At 48.0% G+C, this 18,006-nt stretch overlaps 1 protein-coding gene across 1 annotated transcript in view; it reads right to left on the bottom strand.

The window, feature by feature from the left end:
* Positions 1-4,178: 4,178 nt before the first annotated feature.
* Positions 4,179-18,006, bottom strand: part of SLC9A8 (solute carrier family 9 member A8) — a 70,304-nt gene continuing 56,476 nt past the window's right edge. The window contains 5 exon segments of the mRNA XM_084887135.1: positions 4,179-8,982; positions 9,956-10,102; positions 12,380-12,600; positions 13,243-13,354; positions 16,292-16,374. Of these exon segments, the coding sequence (XP_084743261.1) occupies positions 8,875-8,982; positions 9,956-10,102; positions 12,380-12,600; positions 13,243-13,354; positions 16,292-16,374 (671 nt within the window). The 3' untranslated portion in view covers positions 4,179-8,874.

Here is an 18,006-nt window from a genome sequence, read left to right on the forward strand (position 1 = left end):
TTTATTTTTTTAAAGAAAAAGCAAGTGGAAATTGGCATCTCTAGTTTAACTGAAAAGTCATGAATGTGCGTGGCCAGGTGAGCCTGGACCTGTGCCAAGAATGGAAGAAAAACTAAAATTTAATCACAGGGGATAGCCTGGTGTCTGAGAAGCCCGTTTCTAGAGAATCTCCAGTTTAGGACTCTGTGGCCTTCAGCTAGCTGACTTCAGAAAGCCCGATTGAGGCTGAGGCAGGTGGAGGGATAGGAAACTGGAGGACTCTCATAGTGCTGTAGGAACTGGGTGTCTGAGTGAGGCTGCCTGCACAGCATTGTTTTTGTAATTTTTTTTTCCAGATTACCCAATTGTTCATGTGTAGAAAGCTACTGAGATTTGTGTGTTGATTTTTAATCCTGCAACTTGGCTGAATTCATTTTTTCTAACTTTCTTTTTGTAGAATCTTTAGGATTTTCTATATATAAAACCACGTCATCTGAGAATAGATATAATTTTACTTCTTTCCAATTTGGATGACTTTTATTTTTCTTGCCTAATTGCTCTGACTAGGAGTGGTGAGAGTGGGCATCTCACCTTGTTCCTGATCTTAAAATCTTTCAGTCTTTCATCATGGAGTATGATGTTAGCTGTGGCACATACATTTTCACATATAGCTTTATTATGTTGAGGTGATTTCCTTCTATTCTAGTTTATTATTTTTATCATGAAGGTGTATTAAATTTTGTCAGATGTTTTTCTGCATCACTTTGTCCTTTATTCTGTTAATATGGTATATCACATGGTAGTTGACTTTGAGCATGCTCAGATTTGGGTTTGAACTGTTTGGAAAGAATACTTCATAGATGCTGTTTATTTCATCAGGAGGCACATGTTGCCCATTCTCTCCCATGGGCTTACATCCATGATTTTATTGGATGTTGCAAAATGAGGATATTTCAATTCTGGTGTTCCTTCTTTGGCAGTTAGAATACTATAACCTCACTCATTTATGGATAATAAAGAACATTATAGACTGATAAACCAAAAGATAGATATAGAGACAGTAAAACAACAAGCAGACTGTCGAATTACAGCGGGGAGGGGAGGGAGATCTGGGGGAGATAATTTGTATGCAAGCATATAAATACAACCAATGGACATAAAACTCTGGGGAGGGAGGGTATGTATGGTGGGGGGGGGGGTAATGTTAAAATATGTACACAGATAATATTTTAATAAAAAAATGTAAAAAAAAAACTTTTCCTGTGTTGATGTGAATCTACACGTGACAAAATTGCATAGAACTAAACACACATACACACATGAATACATGTAAAACTGGCGAAGTTTGAACAAGGTCTATGGATTATACCAATGGCAAGTTCCTGATAGTGATATTGTACTGGGGGAAACTGAGTGCAGGGGTCATGGGACCTTTCTGTACTATTTTTTAAAATTTATTTTTTAAGTCATTTACTGTTTGACTACCAGTGGTATAGGAAAGGCAGGACAAATGCTTAATTCTTTCCTTTTAGCTTTACTTAGAATAATGAGTTGATGCCTTTGAATCCACCAAGAGTAACTAATTTTTAATTATTATGAACTCATTGATTTCAGTATATTTTGTGTTTCAGTGCATTATTATTGTAATTTCCCACACTCAAATTCCCACCCCCCTCTTTTCTTTGTTACTTCTTACCCTAGGATATTTTTCCATTGATTTTTAGAAAGAATGGAAGGGAGGGGGAGAGACAGAGAGGAACATCAATGTGAGACACATTGATTGGTATGTGCCCTTGACCGGAATCAAACCCATGACTCTTTAGTCCACTGAGCCAAACTGGCTAGGGCTCAAATTCCCATCTTTAGCCAGTAAGAACCTCCTGAAGCTGGCTCCTGCATCCTGACATGACCCTGAAATCTCTGGTTGCTTCCTCTCTGGTATGAGAGGGGCTTCAGGTTCATCGTGTACATGTCCTGCCCAAGCCCTGGGATCAGATGCTTCTTCAAAGAGCCCTGCGTCCTTTCACTGTGCAATGACACGTGGAGACCATACTGAGCACTCGGGGCTGAATGGGGTGTTTTCAGTGGGGAGAGGTAGGAATAGGTTGACAATTTAAAAACAACATACAAATTAGAATTCAGGACCACAGAGTTTTCACTTAACCTCATGTTTTTTGCTCCCCACGCTAAGAATCTTGGTTCTCAAAGACTCCAGGGAAGCCACTACTTATTTTTTATTTTGTCAACAAGGATTAAAGCTAGTCCTGTTTGATGTGAGGGGTCATGGGCCTGGGATGGCCCTTGGAGTGTCTGTTATCCCCAGAGCTGGACAAAGGACTGAAGTCAGAGAGCGTGAGGAGCATTTCCAAGTTTGCACATATGCTGAAGTGGTTGCTCACTGCTCTATTAGGAAATGAAAAATCAGTGACACAGGTGAAGCCATGGTGGGTGAAACGTGGTTTAAATGCAATTTCTTACTGGCTCCTCCTCTCCCCCCGCCCCTCAGAGGGACCAGGGTCCTGGTGTCGACCTTTCCAGTCTTTCTTCACACTTTTGCTAAGTTGTCTGGATCCCTGAGCACCACTGTTCCACAGCCTTGTTCTGCATGTGTGTGTGTGTTTTAATATATTTTTTATTGATTTTTTACGGAGAGGAAGGGAGATAGAAACATCGATCAGCTTCCTCCTGCTGACCCCCCCCCCAGGATGTGCCCGTAACCAAGGTACGTGCCCTTGATTGGAATTGAACCTGGGACCTTTTAGTCCAAAGGCTGACGCTCTATCCACTAAGCCAAACCGGTTTTGGCTCTGCATGGTTTTGTATGTACTTCCTATCCTGCATTCTTCTGAAGCTTGCTTTGAGCTACAGATTGAATCTGAGATTTATCTGTTAATATGTTCATTCTGGTTTTATATATTTGTCCATCCATTCTTAACTGCTGAATAGTATTCTACTACATTACTGTGTCACAGTTTATCCATTCTCCTAGTGACAATCATTTAGCTTGTGTACAACTTGATATTACAAACATTTTTGTAGGTGTCTCCTAAGGCATGAGTAGGTAAGAGGCCTGGTCAGGGTGGCTCAGCTGATCGGAGCATCATCCTATACATCAAAAGGCTGCAGGTTTAATCCCCAGTCAGGACACATACCCAGGTTTTGGGTTCATTCCCTGACTGGGTGCATATGGGAGAACCAATCGATGCTTCTCTCTCACATCAATGTTTCTATCTCCCTCTCCCTTCCTCTTTCTCTAAAATCTATATATATAAAAGCCTGAGTGACTGAATGACTGGTCAACCGGTTGCTATTATGTGCACTGACAACTAGGGGACAGACACTCAATACACAGGATTGGGCTCCCTCCTGTCTGGATCAAGCCTGTGGGGATGGGGCCAAAACTGGCTATCTGACATTCCCCGAGGGGTCCCAGATTGTGAGAGCGCAGGCCAGGCTGAGGTATCCACTGGTTGCACAAATCCATGCACCAGGTCTGTAGTTAATAATAAAAACAAAGTGCTGGCTGATTTGGTTCAGTGGATAGTGTTGTCCCACAGACTTAAGTGTCCTGGATTCAATTCCAGTCAAGGGCATGTACCTTGGTTGCAGGCTCGATCCCTGCCCTGGTCAGGGCGCTTATTGGAGGTGACCAATCAATGTGTCTCTCTCACATCCATGCTTCTCTCGCTTTGTCTCCTCTTCCTTCCACTCTCTAAGAATCAAAGGAAAAATATCCTAGGGTGAGAATTAGCAACAATGAAAAATAAAGAGAAAAAATTTCTCTAGGGTAGGTAAACTTGTTTTGTAAATGATCAGATAGTGAATATTTTCAGCTTTGTGAGCTAAGAGGTAAAAAAAAGAGTATGTACTTATATAATTAGAGAAAACAAGTTTTAAAAAATTCAGAACTTTATTTATGGACATTGAAATTTGAATTTCATATAAATTTCATGTCATGAAACGTTATCTTTTTTTGAAAAAAATTTTCAAACCATTTGAAACTGCTGCGTCAAAGCACGGGACACGTCCAGGCTTTTGATAGGTGTCTCCACGTAATCCTCCAAGATGACTGAACCGGCTGGCCCTCCCACCAGCGAGTAGGAGTTCACTTTGCCACAATGTAAACCAACCACATTTTGTGCCCCCCCTTTTTTTTGTAAGCAAAGCCCTCCCCCCCACCCCCCATTTGCATCAGGGCATCATCTGAAAACTGCCTGGTGCAGAGGGCCGCTGGTCCCTTCTGTCCCCAGGACCAGGCTGATGCTAACGTCCCCAGGTCCCCCATCACCGACCCATCTTCCTCTCCACAACCTGAAGCCCATCAAGAAGAGCAGCAAATCATTTCTCAGGAACCAGGACCTAACAAATGCCCCTCACTGCTTACGTGGGGGACAGCAAAAGAATAAGCCTGACCTTCCGAGTGGTCCTTAAGATAAATAACAAATCCTTCATTTTGACAGATAAAATTGCTTAAAAAACATTACAAGATTCTGCCCTGGCTGAGTGACTCAGTTGGTCGGAGCATCGTCCCAATACCCGAGGGTTTTGGATTTGATCCCTGGTCAGGGCACATATCAGGTTGATCCCTGGTCAGGAGTCAACCAATGAATACATGAATGGGTGGAAAAACAGATCAATCTTTCTCTCAAAATAAAACCAAAACCCCACATGCTTCTGATTCACCTTGAGGACAAATCAAGCTTTGCAGGAGCTGTATTTGGAGAAAACGTTAAAGCCTTTGATAAACCAGAAACCTCAGCTGTCCAGCAAGTAAGGAGACTTCCCTGGCTGGTGTGCCCCGTTCCTTAGAGCAGGGCTGGGACTGTGGGAAGTGAGCACCAGGAATATGCTAACAGGCTCTTCCATGTGGCTGAAGGCCCACAGGTGACCTGCAGATCCCCATCATCCCCGCCACCGCCCCCAAGCACTCAGCTCTCTCTCACCCAGACTTCAGGCAGGTCACGCAGAGCAGCCTGGGAGGACACCAATTCCCGTTAAGAAACGCTAAGGTTTTTTGTTTGTTTTCTTTCCATCTGGGATAATGCTGGCTCGGGTGGGAAAGGATGAAAAACAGGATGGGCCAGTGAGATAACCGGATCAGAGGAAATTAGCAAGTCTTCCTTCTTTTGACATTGGTCAGTGAAGTCCCTGAATATCCAACTCCAGCCCTAGCCAGTGATGCTCCGTTGGTTGGAGTGTTGTCCCCTGCACCAAAGGTCCTGGGTTTAATTCTCTCCCTCTCCCTCTCGCTTCCTCTTTCTCTAGGATTAAGGAAAAACATATATTTGGGTGAGGATTAAAAAACACACAACTTAACTCCGTTTGTGTGAGAAATGGCAGGAGCCTAAATGGAAGGGGGCGTGGCTACTTTTCCCTTTTAGGCCTTGACTCTGACTGTGGTGTTTTCATTGAAAACATATGGCCTGGGGCCTCGGGAACTGGGCTCCTGGTTGAACAACTTCTTAATGATTCTGGCTGCTATATAAGGGACGTTTCAGATTTGATTTTCTACTTAACCAGCAGGAGGAACAGATGCCTGCATTCTAGAGGGAATGGGGAAAGGATCTCTTTTTTATTTTTTCATTTAAAGTTCTAGTCAATGGCAGAACATTGCTGCTGAGAGATTCCTTCTTGAATCAGGGACCAGTTCTAAGAACAGACCCACCCACTGAGGACTGCCAAATGTGTGGGCACCTCTGGAATATGGAACTGAGACCTTAAAGGCCGAGTCTTGCTGGTGGCATATCTGATGTGGTTTTAGGGAGAGAAGGATTCCCACTCACCAAGCTTTCTGCATTCCATTCACACAAAGGAATCTGCAGGCAAATCACGGCCTGTCTGGGCTGACTTGGGGGAGTCAGGCTGCCAACATTCTGGGCCAGCCTTCCCGTTGGGGGTTGGTCAACATTCCCACCGTGAAAAGAGGTGGCTGGCCTGGGGGTGGGAGGTCTCAGTTTTGCCGCTAGGCTGAGGGTCTGAGCATCAGACTATGGAACTGAGCCACCTTCTGCCTGGCCCTGGCCCAGGCCAGCCCAAGCTTGATCTCTGGAGACCTAGGAAAAGCCAGCTCCTTTCCCCAGCTCCACAAGGCAGGCACATCTTCTGAATTTTCTGGCTAAACGGCCAGCTTCCCCAAAGGCACTCACTGACTTCACAGCCTTTAGCTCACTCTAAAGTTTACCTTCTCTACGTCTATATATAGCTCTCCTGCCCATGGCCTACACCTAAAAGAAAATAAATATGCAAGAAGCCAAAGTTATGCTGGAGTTTTTAAACCGAGGCATTTATTACACCAAATAATGTAATTATTAAATATGCTAAAGGTAGACAGAAGCATTTTTTTTATTCTCAGGCAAAGACATTAGAAAATCCATCAGAAAAATGCCTCTCTATGGGCGTTTGCCTGTTCCAAAGGCGACCAGCCAGCCAGCCAGACTGCTGAGGAACAGAGGCCACAGGAGATCCAGGCCAGTGCTGGGTCCTGCCAGGAAAGGTGCCCCAGACCCACAGCCAAGCCTTGGAGACCTTCCCCCAAGAACATCTCTACCAGTGTCATCTTCAGGTCTCAGCTAAAAGTGGGTTGCCAGGCAGGACCGATGGCAAGAAGCAGTCTGAATCGAAAAGAACCTGTTTTCATTGCTTACTCTATAAAAAAATTTTATGTTCCTGGCAAGATATTGAGTTTGCAATGCAACTTCCACCTCTGAAAAAAGACCCTGAGTTTTAGGGCAGGAAGTAAATTACTTGTGAGTTGGGAAATGAGAGAACAATATGATCTCTGCCTATCCCCCCACCTCATGTGGACTAAGGTCTCTCCCTCTTTGACCTCTTTTTTTTTTTTTTTTTTTTTCCACTAAAAGGAAATAAGAAAATTATGCACATATTACTCCTCCAGTGGGGTTATCAGGTGGAGTAAAAGAATCCTGTTTGGCCAAAACCCATTTGGCTCAGTGGATAGAGCATCGGACTGTGGACTGAAAGGTCCCAGGTTCAATTCCGGTCAAGGGCATGTACCTTGGTTGCGGGCACGTCCCCAGTAGGGGGAGGGAGGGTGCAGGAGGCAGCTGGTCGATGATTCCCATCGACGTTTCTAACTTTCTATCCTTTTCCCTTCTCTCTAAAAAATCAATAAAATATATTTAAAAAAAAGAATCCTGTTTGGCTCAAATTATTGGGTTAAAGGGGGAAATTACAAAAACAAAAATGATATTTTAGCTTTATAAAGTACAAATTTACTTTTCATGCATAAAAAGACGCTGCGTGCTTCCTGCCTGACTGGCCTTACAATTTACACTCCTGGGGAAAGGGAAGGCATCAGGGAAAGGGCCTGGCCTTGTGGGCTGGACCTGAGTCCTGAGGGGTCCCAAGGTCAGTCCTTCCTGACAGTCAGAGTCATGCTGCCAGAGGCAGAAGAGATGAACACATATTTGCTGCCAGCCAGGGCCCATGCTGGCCCACTGGGTCCCCACAGAGAACCAAGCACATGCACATGATGCATTAAATCACCCGGAGGGGGCTAAGTCCCAGCTCCAGCTGGGACCCTGAGCCACACGTGGGAATGCCAAAACAGCCCCTACATGGGCAACGGCAAGCAGGTACGAGCTTGTTGAATTAGGGCAGGTGAGGCGTAGATGTGAGAGTCATTAACTCCATATCATCTGGACATGATTGGCAGCTCCTTGCTTTGAGAGGCCCGGGGGCCAGGCCCATGCAGTCAGGGCGGGTGTGTATGAGTGTCAGCACTCTGTAACAGAATGGGAGGAACAGGGCCTGCCTGGGGTCCAGTGGCTGCTTGGGGATTTAGGTGGGGACCGGATGCATGTGAATGCAGGCCACTGGGGAGGGGGGAGCAGGCTCTGGCCCGTCTCCATGCTTGGGCGAACTGGAGGACAAGTGGGACCCAAACAGTAGAGACTTGGGAAGAGGGAATGCTCATTAGCTGTGAAGGTGGCAGCAAGTAAACGGTGGGCAGACCCCATGGAGCCCAAGAAAAGAGGCCTCTGAACACACAAGGACACTGAGTAGGGAATCAAGGTGAAGGAGGTGACTGCTAGGCTCTCATCATTTGTTCAAGTGCATGAATTTAAATTCAGAAGTTGCTGGCCTGCCTAAGCACTGTACTGCTAGATTTGTCCTGTAGAGGGCGCTCTGACACCAGAAAATAGGCTCACTCATCCCAAAACCAGGGATGCAGCTTCCGAAGGGGCTCCAAAGAAAGGCCTGTGCCTACGTGCTGGTTACCAGTGTAAACATTCACAGTATTTCCAGAGAAGGCAGTGGCTGCCTGTCACCCAGGGAGACAGCCTTTGAGGTGCCAATCAGAGGTAAAGAAGAAAAAGGTCAGTTTTTCTTTCTCAGGGTGTGCAAGCAACATCACAAAGGGGAGTGTGAGGTTTCCAAGGTTTCTGGGCCTGCCACGTAGGTCAGAACTGCTGATGCTGAGGCCCAAGGCACCTTGATGATGATAAGGAAACTGGCAGCTGGCTCCTCGCCCTGCCCGCCCCCAGGGTCATGATGATGGCGTTAGCTGGGAATGGCTAGCCAGCGTTCCCCCGAGGACCCCCAGTCACAGCAGCTTCCACAGCAGGATTTCTCCTCCCAGGCACCTGGGCTGGCCAGATGACTGTGTGCCTCGGCTGCAGAAGCAAAGGAAACATTTACCTGCACAGGTTTCCGTCTAATCTGCAGGCTGGGAGTGAGGCTGTGAGCAGAGGGCTGGCTGGGTGAGGAGTGGGAGAGGACTTGTTTCAGAAGCCAGCTGGCCTGGCTGGTCCGGGAAAGAAGGCAGCACCTTGGCTCCACCCTCTTTCATCTTCCTGAGGAGCCTGCCAAATGCGCACACCTCAGGGGCCTTTGCTGGGTGTCCATCCGGAGACGTGGGGAGGCCCTGCTCGGTCACAGCAGCTCCTGCTCCTCGTCCTCAGAGCCAGAGGGGCCCTGGCGCACCTCCTCGTACCACTTGTTGGTGAGGGTTTTCATCTGGATGCGCCCGTGGTGGAGGTCCTGAGGCGGAATACAAGGAATACAAGCAATGTGGTGGGTCAGGGCCAAGGAAAGGAGAGGAGCAGCTTTGTACCTCGTGTGTGTGTGTGTGTGTGTGTGTGTGTGTGTGTGTGAGAGAGAGAGAGAGAGAGGCGGGGGGGGGGGGGGAGTGAGGGAGGGAAGGAGGGAGGGAGGAGGGGATAGGAGGCAAGGTGCAGAGCCATAAGCAATTTCAAAGTGTTAAGTAACCGAACTGAGCTTCTTTGTGGGGGTGGAGATAACAGGAGGTGTCACTCAGAAACAGGAGTAGGAGGCAGATGGCATGATGTTAAAAAACAGTGGCTCTGGAATCAGACACACTCGGGCTCTGCTCCCAGCTTTGCCTTGCACTGGTTGCGTGACCTCAGGGGGGCTACCTTACCTCTCTGGGCCTCAGCTTCCCCAGGTGTCAAGTGGGATAACAGCTGCATGTGCTGCACGGGTTGTTGGGAGAATGAGCCGAAGCAATCGTGAACACCATTTGGTGTGGCGCCCGGCTGGTTATAAGAGCTTACGTATAGCATCGTGACTGTCAGGAGGGAAATGGGGCTCGGAGACAAAGGGGGGCTACAGCCAGGAGAACCACACCCCAAAGGGGCTGGATGACTGGTTCAGCAAAGTAGGTTCAAGCTGGTCCCCATCAGACTGCCTGTCACCCAGAGACTGGCAGTGCTGAAAGGATGGAACAAGAGCCTGCGGCCCTGGCATGTCTGAAATCCCTCAGCTCGGATTCAGTAGCTGATCAATGTCCTGAGTCTTATCATCCAGGAAAAGCAAACTGTGTTAGCAAGTCTATTATTAAACCAGCACTAAATCCGGTAGCAAAGGAAAAACAGCAGATGGGATCCTGGGAAGGAGAGCCAAGTGGGAGGAGGCGGCCTGGCTGCCTCTCCCCAGCACAGCATGTGGGCCTTCCCCGCCCCCACTCCCCCTCTGAGGGAGGCGGGTGTCCCACCTCCTGGGTCAGCCGCCGTGTGAAGAAGGGGTTCAGGTACTTGACATCCAACCACAGGAAGCCTTTGAGGTCCTGCCGCCTGATGTAGTGGGCTTCATACTCCTCCTCGGTGAGCTCCGACAAGTGCTCCGACTCCACGGTGTTGCCCTGAGGGGGAAGGCAGGCAGCTGAGGGTCGGTAATGGGCTGACATCTTCCTGGAAGCCCCCACACCACCCAGCCTACCTGGCACCCCTTCACCCCTGCCACCAGGGTCCCCACCCCTCACTGCACTTTCTAATCCATCAGTGTGTCTGTGGGTAGCAAAGGGCTTCCTGGGAGCCTGTAGGGAGGTAGGGAGGTTTGTAAAAACATGATGGATACCCGGGAACAAATCAGAAGTTCTGGGCTGGGCTGGGCTTGGTTTGTAAGCTTCTGGATTTTAATGTGCAGATCAGTGCCAGGGAGGGAAGGGGAGAGTAGTGGGAGGACAGGAGACATACAGACACGATCCCAGCGGGAACCAGAGAGGAATGAAGAGAATGACTACACATGGCGCAGAGCAGGTCTGGAAGGCAAGTAGGTCTCAGGTTCACCGATCTACTCAGCCTGCCCCGGCCTCTGCAGAGCCCCCCATACGGGTTATGAACAGTGTTTGCTACTTTCCAGCCACAGTCAGCTAACGGGGCCTCCACTGGGGAGCCCTGGCGTCTGGGGCAGGTGTGAAGGGCTTGAGAATCCACAGAATGCTGGGCCCACTTGCAGGGCTGATTTAGGAAGTCTGGGATGGGGCCCAAGAATCTGTATTCCTAACAAGTCCCCAGTGATGCTGCTGGTCCAGGAGCCCCACCTTGGGGACCATTGGTGGAGACTGGCAGTTAAGAGTGCAGGCTCTGGAGTCTGTGTGATTTGGCCTCTGTGTGCCTCAGTGCTCTCATCTGCAAAATGGGCATGACGAGATCCTCTGCTTCCTGCTGGCATGGGAGACAGGTAAGGAGCCTCACACACAGTGCCAGTGCCATAGGACATGCTTGAACAGCATGTGCTTCCTCTGAGCAAACATCCTGCTTCCACTAGACCCAGGGTGGTAGAGTCACCAGGTGTGGATGCAGGATCAGCACCTGGCAACCCGTTAGAAATGCAAATTCTTTCTAGCCCACCCAGACCTGTTGGACCCTGGAGCCCTTCACCAATTCAGACCCCACTGAAAGGTCTCAGAACCTACACTAAAACTTTTATTAAAAACAAAGTTTGGCCCTGGCCGTATGGCTCAGTTGGTTGGAGCGTCGTCCGATATAGCAAAAAAAGGTGACGGGTTTGATCCCAGGTTACGTTAAGTATGGGAGGCAACTGATTGATGCTTCTTTCACATCGATGACACTCTCTCTGTCTCTCTCTGTCTCTCTCTATCTCTCTCTCCTCTCCTCCCCCCACCTCTCCCTCCCACCTCCCTCTCTTCCTTCCTCCCTAAAATCAATAAACATATCCTCGGGTGAGGATTAAAAAACAACAACAAAGTTGGCGAGTGGGGGTGGGGGAGAAAGACCGCTGAGAGGAGGAAGGCTGAGCAGCCCAACGAGAGGTCACCTGAAAGTTCCTTTCCAGCAGCAGAGACTAGAGACCAAGATCTGCCCAGATCTGGACTTTCAGAGGGAGAAGGGGGCATATCCCTTTCCCTGTCTCCTGGTTGAGGATCGCTGTGCCATCCAAGACTAATTCAAGTGACTGATGGCCTCCAATAAGGCAACTGGAAAAAGATGCATTTCTGGAAATTCGTTGGGGGGATTGGTGGGTGCACAGAGGTGGGAGGAGAGACTAGGGCGGCCGTTGCTCCTGTCAGAGTCTGGCTCAGCACAGGGGCCAGGGGGGGACACAGGGAGGGAAGACATGGCCACAGCTGACTTGGGAGGGGCGGCCCACAGGCAGGAGCAGCTGCCAGGCAGGAGGGTGGCTTGGAGGAACAGAGGTGGACAGTGGCATGGGGGCCTCAGGTTCACTGCAGCTGGGCCCTGGGCACCTCAGCCCCAATCAGGCCCTTGTCTGGCCTCGGCGGAGGACACCTCTCTCATGGCCCTCAAAGCCGCTGTAAGCACCTTCCTCACTCAGGCCCAACAGGAGGCATTCAGTAGACATTGGGGAATGATAGGATTTTGAAACCTTTCAGTCCTGGGCCCTGATGGGCTGGCAGGGGAGGCGTGTTGCTGCGAAAGTCTGATCCACCCCCCTGACCTCCATGGCTGCACCAGGCCACGAGGCTGGCAGATAAACTACCACAAAGAGCCACGCTTCAGAACCTCAGTTCACCCCTTGTCAGGTTGGGCAACTGCATGTGCATGGGGTGTGTGTGTGTAGGGGCTGAGCATCCTCAAACTGTTCCCATTTCCCCATTTCCCGGCAGTCATTGGGGACCAACCCTCTGCCGGCTCTGGGCTCACCACGCACTAACCATTTTCTCTGTCTTGCTGAGGTTGACATCCTTCTTGCTCCGGCGGCGCGCCTTGGCGTCCTCGATGTCCATGAGGCGGATGAGGGGCATGGTGCTGCCGCCCAGCAGCAGGATGGTGAAGAGCACGATGATGATGGTGGTGGTGCCGATGAGCTGCCGCTTCTCCATGGGCTCCAGGTCCAGGTGCAGGCTCAGGGCGTAGGGGATGGCACCCCGCAAGCCTAGGGCGACAGTGAAAGGAGTAAGAGGACAGATGGAAGGAGGAGGAGAGGCAGCGGCATCCTGACCCCGTTCTCAGAGGACCTGGGACGGCCCAGGGTCATGGGCAGTCAAACATCCTAACAGATGCCCCGGAGAGCAACAACTCATCCTGTGAGGCTCTGGGGTGTGAGAAAGCAGGCCACAGAGGAGGGCCCACTGCACCAGGGGCCTGAGCAGATCAAATGAGGTGCCCTGTCCAGGCTGTGAAGCAACGTGTGCGTGTGTGTGTGTGTGTGTGTGTGTGTGTGTGTGTGTGTGTGAAGCCCAGCACCTCCCTGAGTATGAGCCAGGCATGTGCTAAGTGCTCTGCCTGCATGATCTCATTTGCTGTTCCCAGGAAACCCTGTAAAGCAGGTCCTATTATTCTACAGACGAAGAACCGAGACTGAGAGAGCAGTGTCCTCCCAGGGCCACGCAGCTTGACAGGCAACAGCACTTGCAATTTGTCCGGTGCCTCCCAAGTAGCTCCCGGCAGCACTGACAGCCTGGGAATCTATATTCCTTTTAGCTTGTGAAACACACTTGTTTTCAAAGGGCTCTGCCTGGTGTGTGCCTTTGTAAGAGGTATCTTCCCTCCACTGTTCATTCCAGATCAGACTTACCACTAAACCACATGATGAACATCATCTTCGGGGTGATTTTATGATCACGGAAGAAATTCAGAAGGTAGGAGAGAGGGAAAATGTTCACTGCTCTGCCAAACAGTACAAGCACCTGTTAACAGCAACAAACCGATTCTTAGATGGAAAGCTCTGGTTCTTTAAGCGGAAGCTTGCTGAGGCTGACACAGGCCTCGCAGCACAACCACTCTAAACGGGCATCCGCTCCGTTATGAAAGGCGTAACGCAGTGCTGGTCAGAAACCTGGCTGGGGTTGGCTGGTTTCTGTGTCTGGGAAAGGATAATGCTTTTTACGTCACATCTCAGTAATCAGAAAGAGAGGACAGTGATGACTTTAGTAATGACAGCAGATGAGGACCAAATGCCAAGAGGCCATGCGGAAGCACCCAGAAATTATTTAATTTAAGGGCAATCTAACTCCTCCAAAGGTGCTTCACCATGGGACAGGGCTGTGCTAATCACTCCCAGTGGGCTAGCTGTGGAGGCGCGAACAGGTGTTCCTGCCTCTCCCATGGGGGCCCTGCTCCTCGGGGGAAGGAGGGAAGACTGAGAAGGGCCAACCTATACGCAAACATTATTCCCTGAGCAAAAGGAGCACACAGGCAGGTTTTAAAAGATCACACAGCCCAGCTACGGCCATGGCTTTGGGTCCCTAACCATTTCCAAAGGCATGTTGGTCTTAACAAAATACAGCTTTATGTGAAGTTTAAATCTTATCTAAGTGGATACTTAGAGCTACTTATTAATTTACCTCCATTTTTTCATCTTGAAAAGGATAATATACACACGCACATCCTGTAGGCTCTAAGTTTATCCTTTTAACCAGCACGGATTGAGTGTGCTTTGGAGTGTGCATGCCTTATGGTCAAGTAATGGCTCCCAATCATCTAACATTTATATGTCAGACAATGTGCTAAGCATTTTATATGCATTGTATCTTGTTAAATTTAGATCCCTGCAATGGTCTTATAAAGTAGGTATTTCTGTCTCCATTTTGGAGACAAAGGGATAGAGACAAAGAGAGGTTAAGTAACTGGCCCAAGCTGACCCCGACAGGAAGTGGTGGAGCCAAGTCTCAAATCTGGTTCTGTCCCCAAAACCCATGCCCTTGGCCACTGAGCCAGTGTAAAGTAACCCATTCGAAAAGCATAGGCTGCCCTGAGGAGGGGCAGGGCCAGCTTAGGTGCTCAGAGAAAACCAAGTCACCACCCCAGGGCATCTTCTCCTTTTCCTCCCAGCCATGGCTGACACAGTCACTCCCTGTTTCACCTGCTGGAATCCAACCTCCCAATCTGATACTTGCATTTCAGGTTTCACCAAAGGTGGCTCCGTTTACCAGAGACCACACTAAAGACTATTATATTTTCTGAAAAGACTTGCTTCTGCCCTCTTGTCCTGAAACTGGAGTTTGGAGTTCAGATAACAATACAAAAGCCATACGCTCTTGCCGATGGAGGTGGAAGCATCCAGATTTCAAGGAGAAACATCTTTTTCTTAGGGCTCCTTATCTTTTCCGAGTCTCACTTTCCCCACAGGCCAAACAGGTAGACCTCTCTGGTTTGCACATGGTAGATGACTGTGCAAAATAAAAACTTTGACTCTCAATAGCTATGCTTTATTAAGTGGAGCTAGTAATAATAGTTAACTGAAGATGAATTATAATAATTCACATGTAACAAGGCATACTTCTTAAGTACCTTAAAGTAACATAGGATCTAAAGTAGGGGTGTCGAACTCAATCAGAGAAGGGGCCAAAATCTAAAATCCAGCCTAAATCACGGGCTGAATGGTTTACTGAACAGTCATAAACTGACAATGTCATAAACTGACAGCGGAGTGCGGGCCACACTGCAAGGCCTGGCGGGCTGGATTTGGCCCGAGGGCCTTGTGTTTGACACATGTGATCTAAAGGGACAACAAAGATCAAATTAGGGATTGGAGTCGGAATCGGCTGGAGGGCCTCCGGGAGATGAGCGCACTCTGAGGGAAGAGACACAGAGAGGAACACAGGCAAGCAACCTGGGGACCCAGGCCAAATGCCCGGACTGTTAGAAGTCATGTCACTTTAATCAGATGCCTGAGAGAGCTGGACCTTTCTTTTATTTTCTAAATGTTTTTACTGATTTTAGAAAGAGAAAGAAAGGGAGAGGGAGATGAGAGAGAACATCAATCGGCTGCTTCCTACATTCTCCCTACTGGGGATCGAGCCTCCAACAGGGGCATGTGCCCTGACAGGAGTCAAACCAATGACTTCTTGGTGTATGGGATGATGCTCAACCAACTAGGCCATACTGGCCAGAGCTGACCTTTCTTTTAAATGCTAAACTTTTATTTTTTCCCATAAGAACTTGGTTCTTCTACAAATGATTAATCTTCTACTTTCCTTTTTTAGAGATGTATTTTAATGTGTCTCCTGCTGCCACGCCCAGTCCAACTATAACAGTTTTCCAAACCTTCTTGTTAGTAAGAATCACCTGGGATGAGTACCCTGGAGGAAACATCAGGGGAACTAGGGGCCTAGTAATCTTTACACAATGCAAAAGGTCAAGCTTATGAAAGGACATCTGAAGAGAACTACAGTAAGAAATACATGCATTATAAATTATCCAGAAAGCATAGAAAAGAAAAAAAATCATCCTCAGTTCTACACACACTGGGAACATTTGGTGAAATTTTCTTTTTCTATGCATAATGTTTTTACATAGTTATGCTCAATTACATATTCAATGTTAAAATTTGCTTTTTCCACCGAACATAAAAACACATACAATGTGCCTTTAAAAGAAGACCATGTCATTTAAGGCCATTTAAAATTTAAAAAGAAGTAAAAATCCTTTCCCGGGATATGCATTCACTTAATTCCACACCTTTATTGTATGTTTGTGATTTTGTAACAACAAAAAAACTTCAACATAAGAATGTCTATGTAGCTGTTGACTTTGAACAGTTAACAGTTACATAAATGAATCCAGAACATGTGGTCACTGAGCTATGAATAAGTAATTAAATAAAAAACAAGGAAAATACTTACTATGCACCAGACGACAAAGGAAATTTCAAACTTGTGAGGGAAACTAAAAATGGACAGGCCAAGAAATGCAAACACACATGTTTCTGAAACAAACCAAAGAATGGATTATTTAGCCCAGACTATTTTTTCCAATACAGTACTAAATTGTTAAGCAAGCAAACATTCACAAGTCAGTCAGAAACACTTTGCATATTTTCTGAAACATCTGCAACTAATCCCTGGTGAAACTAGTACTGTGATTATCTCATTTTTCTCTATCATACAAGCAACATGTGCTTGCTATTCCGAATCTCCTAATTTAATGAGGCAACTGTCACATACTCGTGTAAATAAGTACTCAGTTCATTTGCTGAGCACTGTGATTAGCAAGGATCCCGACGGCTGGTAAAGTGACACAATTCATCGCAGACACCACCTGACCAGTGTGAAAGGGCCCTTTGTTATCGTCCTTGCCAGAGCGGACAAAGCCATGACTGACCTCATGTATTTAATGCCACCCCAGGTTTAGGAGCCAGCCCACAGCCTGCAGCATTTGCAGGAAGGAGTACATTTCCAGCTCTGGGCTCCACCCCACAAGAGTCCGACATTCATGCTCATTGTACAAGCCGTTGCTATGTATCCCAAAGATACATTTCCACCACCAGGCTCCCTGCTTTATTTTTTAATATAGATATTTTTATTGATTTCAGAGAGGAAGTGAGAGAGAGAAATGTCAATGATGAGAGAGAATCATTGATTGGCTGCCTCTTGCATGCCCCCCACTGAGGATCGAGCCTGCAACCCGGGCATGTGCCTAGACTGGAATCAAACCCGAGTCAACCAGGAACCCTTCCATCCACAGGCTAATGCTCTATCCATTGAACCAAACCAGCTAGGGCGAGGCTACCTGCTTTTATCGAGATGCCCCAGAACAGCCTCATAACCAGGGAGAAAAGACTGTATTGTAAAATAGTTGAGTATTATAATAAAGCAAGGCTGTTTTAAAACACTTTGCCCACATTGTTTTCCTTCAAATGTGTATCCTTTTAAAATAAGTCACAAGCTGGACAGTAGATTCATTCCTCTCCTCCTTGAATTTTTCCTTGAGCCATTAATGCTTTTTGTGATCTTTCCAAATTCTCATTTAGGTAGTTTTGATGTCTACATTATGCTTTTCTCTGGCAGCATAAGTTCCACTGTACAGGATTGGGCAAAAGTACATTTACAGTTGTGAGTAACATGAAACACAGAATTTATTCTTGTATTATATTTATTAACTAGAGGCCCAGTGCATGAAATTCGTGCATGAGGGAGGGAGAGGAGGTATCCCTCAGCCCAGCCTGCACCCTCTCCAATCTGGGACCCCTTGAGGGATGTCCAACTGCCTGGTGGGATTGGAACTAAATGGGCAGTTGGATATCCCTCTCACAATCCAGGACTGCTGGCTCCCAACTGCTCACCTGCCTCTGCCTGATTACCCCTAACCGCTTCTGCCTGCCAGCCTGATCACCCCCTTACCAATCCACTGCCAACCCGATCAATGCTTAGCTGCTCCCCAGCCAGCCCGATTGCTTCTAAATGCCCTCCCCTGCCAGTTTGGCTGCCCCTAACTTCCCTCCCCTGCAGACCTGGTTTCCCCCCAACTGTCCTCCCCTGCAGGCCTGCCCCCCATCCCCCAACTGTTCTCCTTTGCAGGTCTGCCTCCCCCAACTGTCCTCCCCTGCAGTCCTGTTCCC

Source organism: Pipistrellus hanaki, assembly GCF_964339955.1.
Source record: "Pipistrellus hanaki genome assembly, chromosome: 6".
Classification (NCBI taxonomy): Eukaryota; Metazoa; Chordata; class Mammalia; order Chiroptera; family Vespertilionidae; genus Pipistrellus; species Pipistrellus hanaki.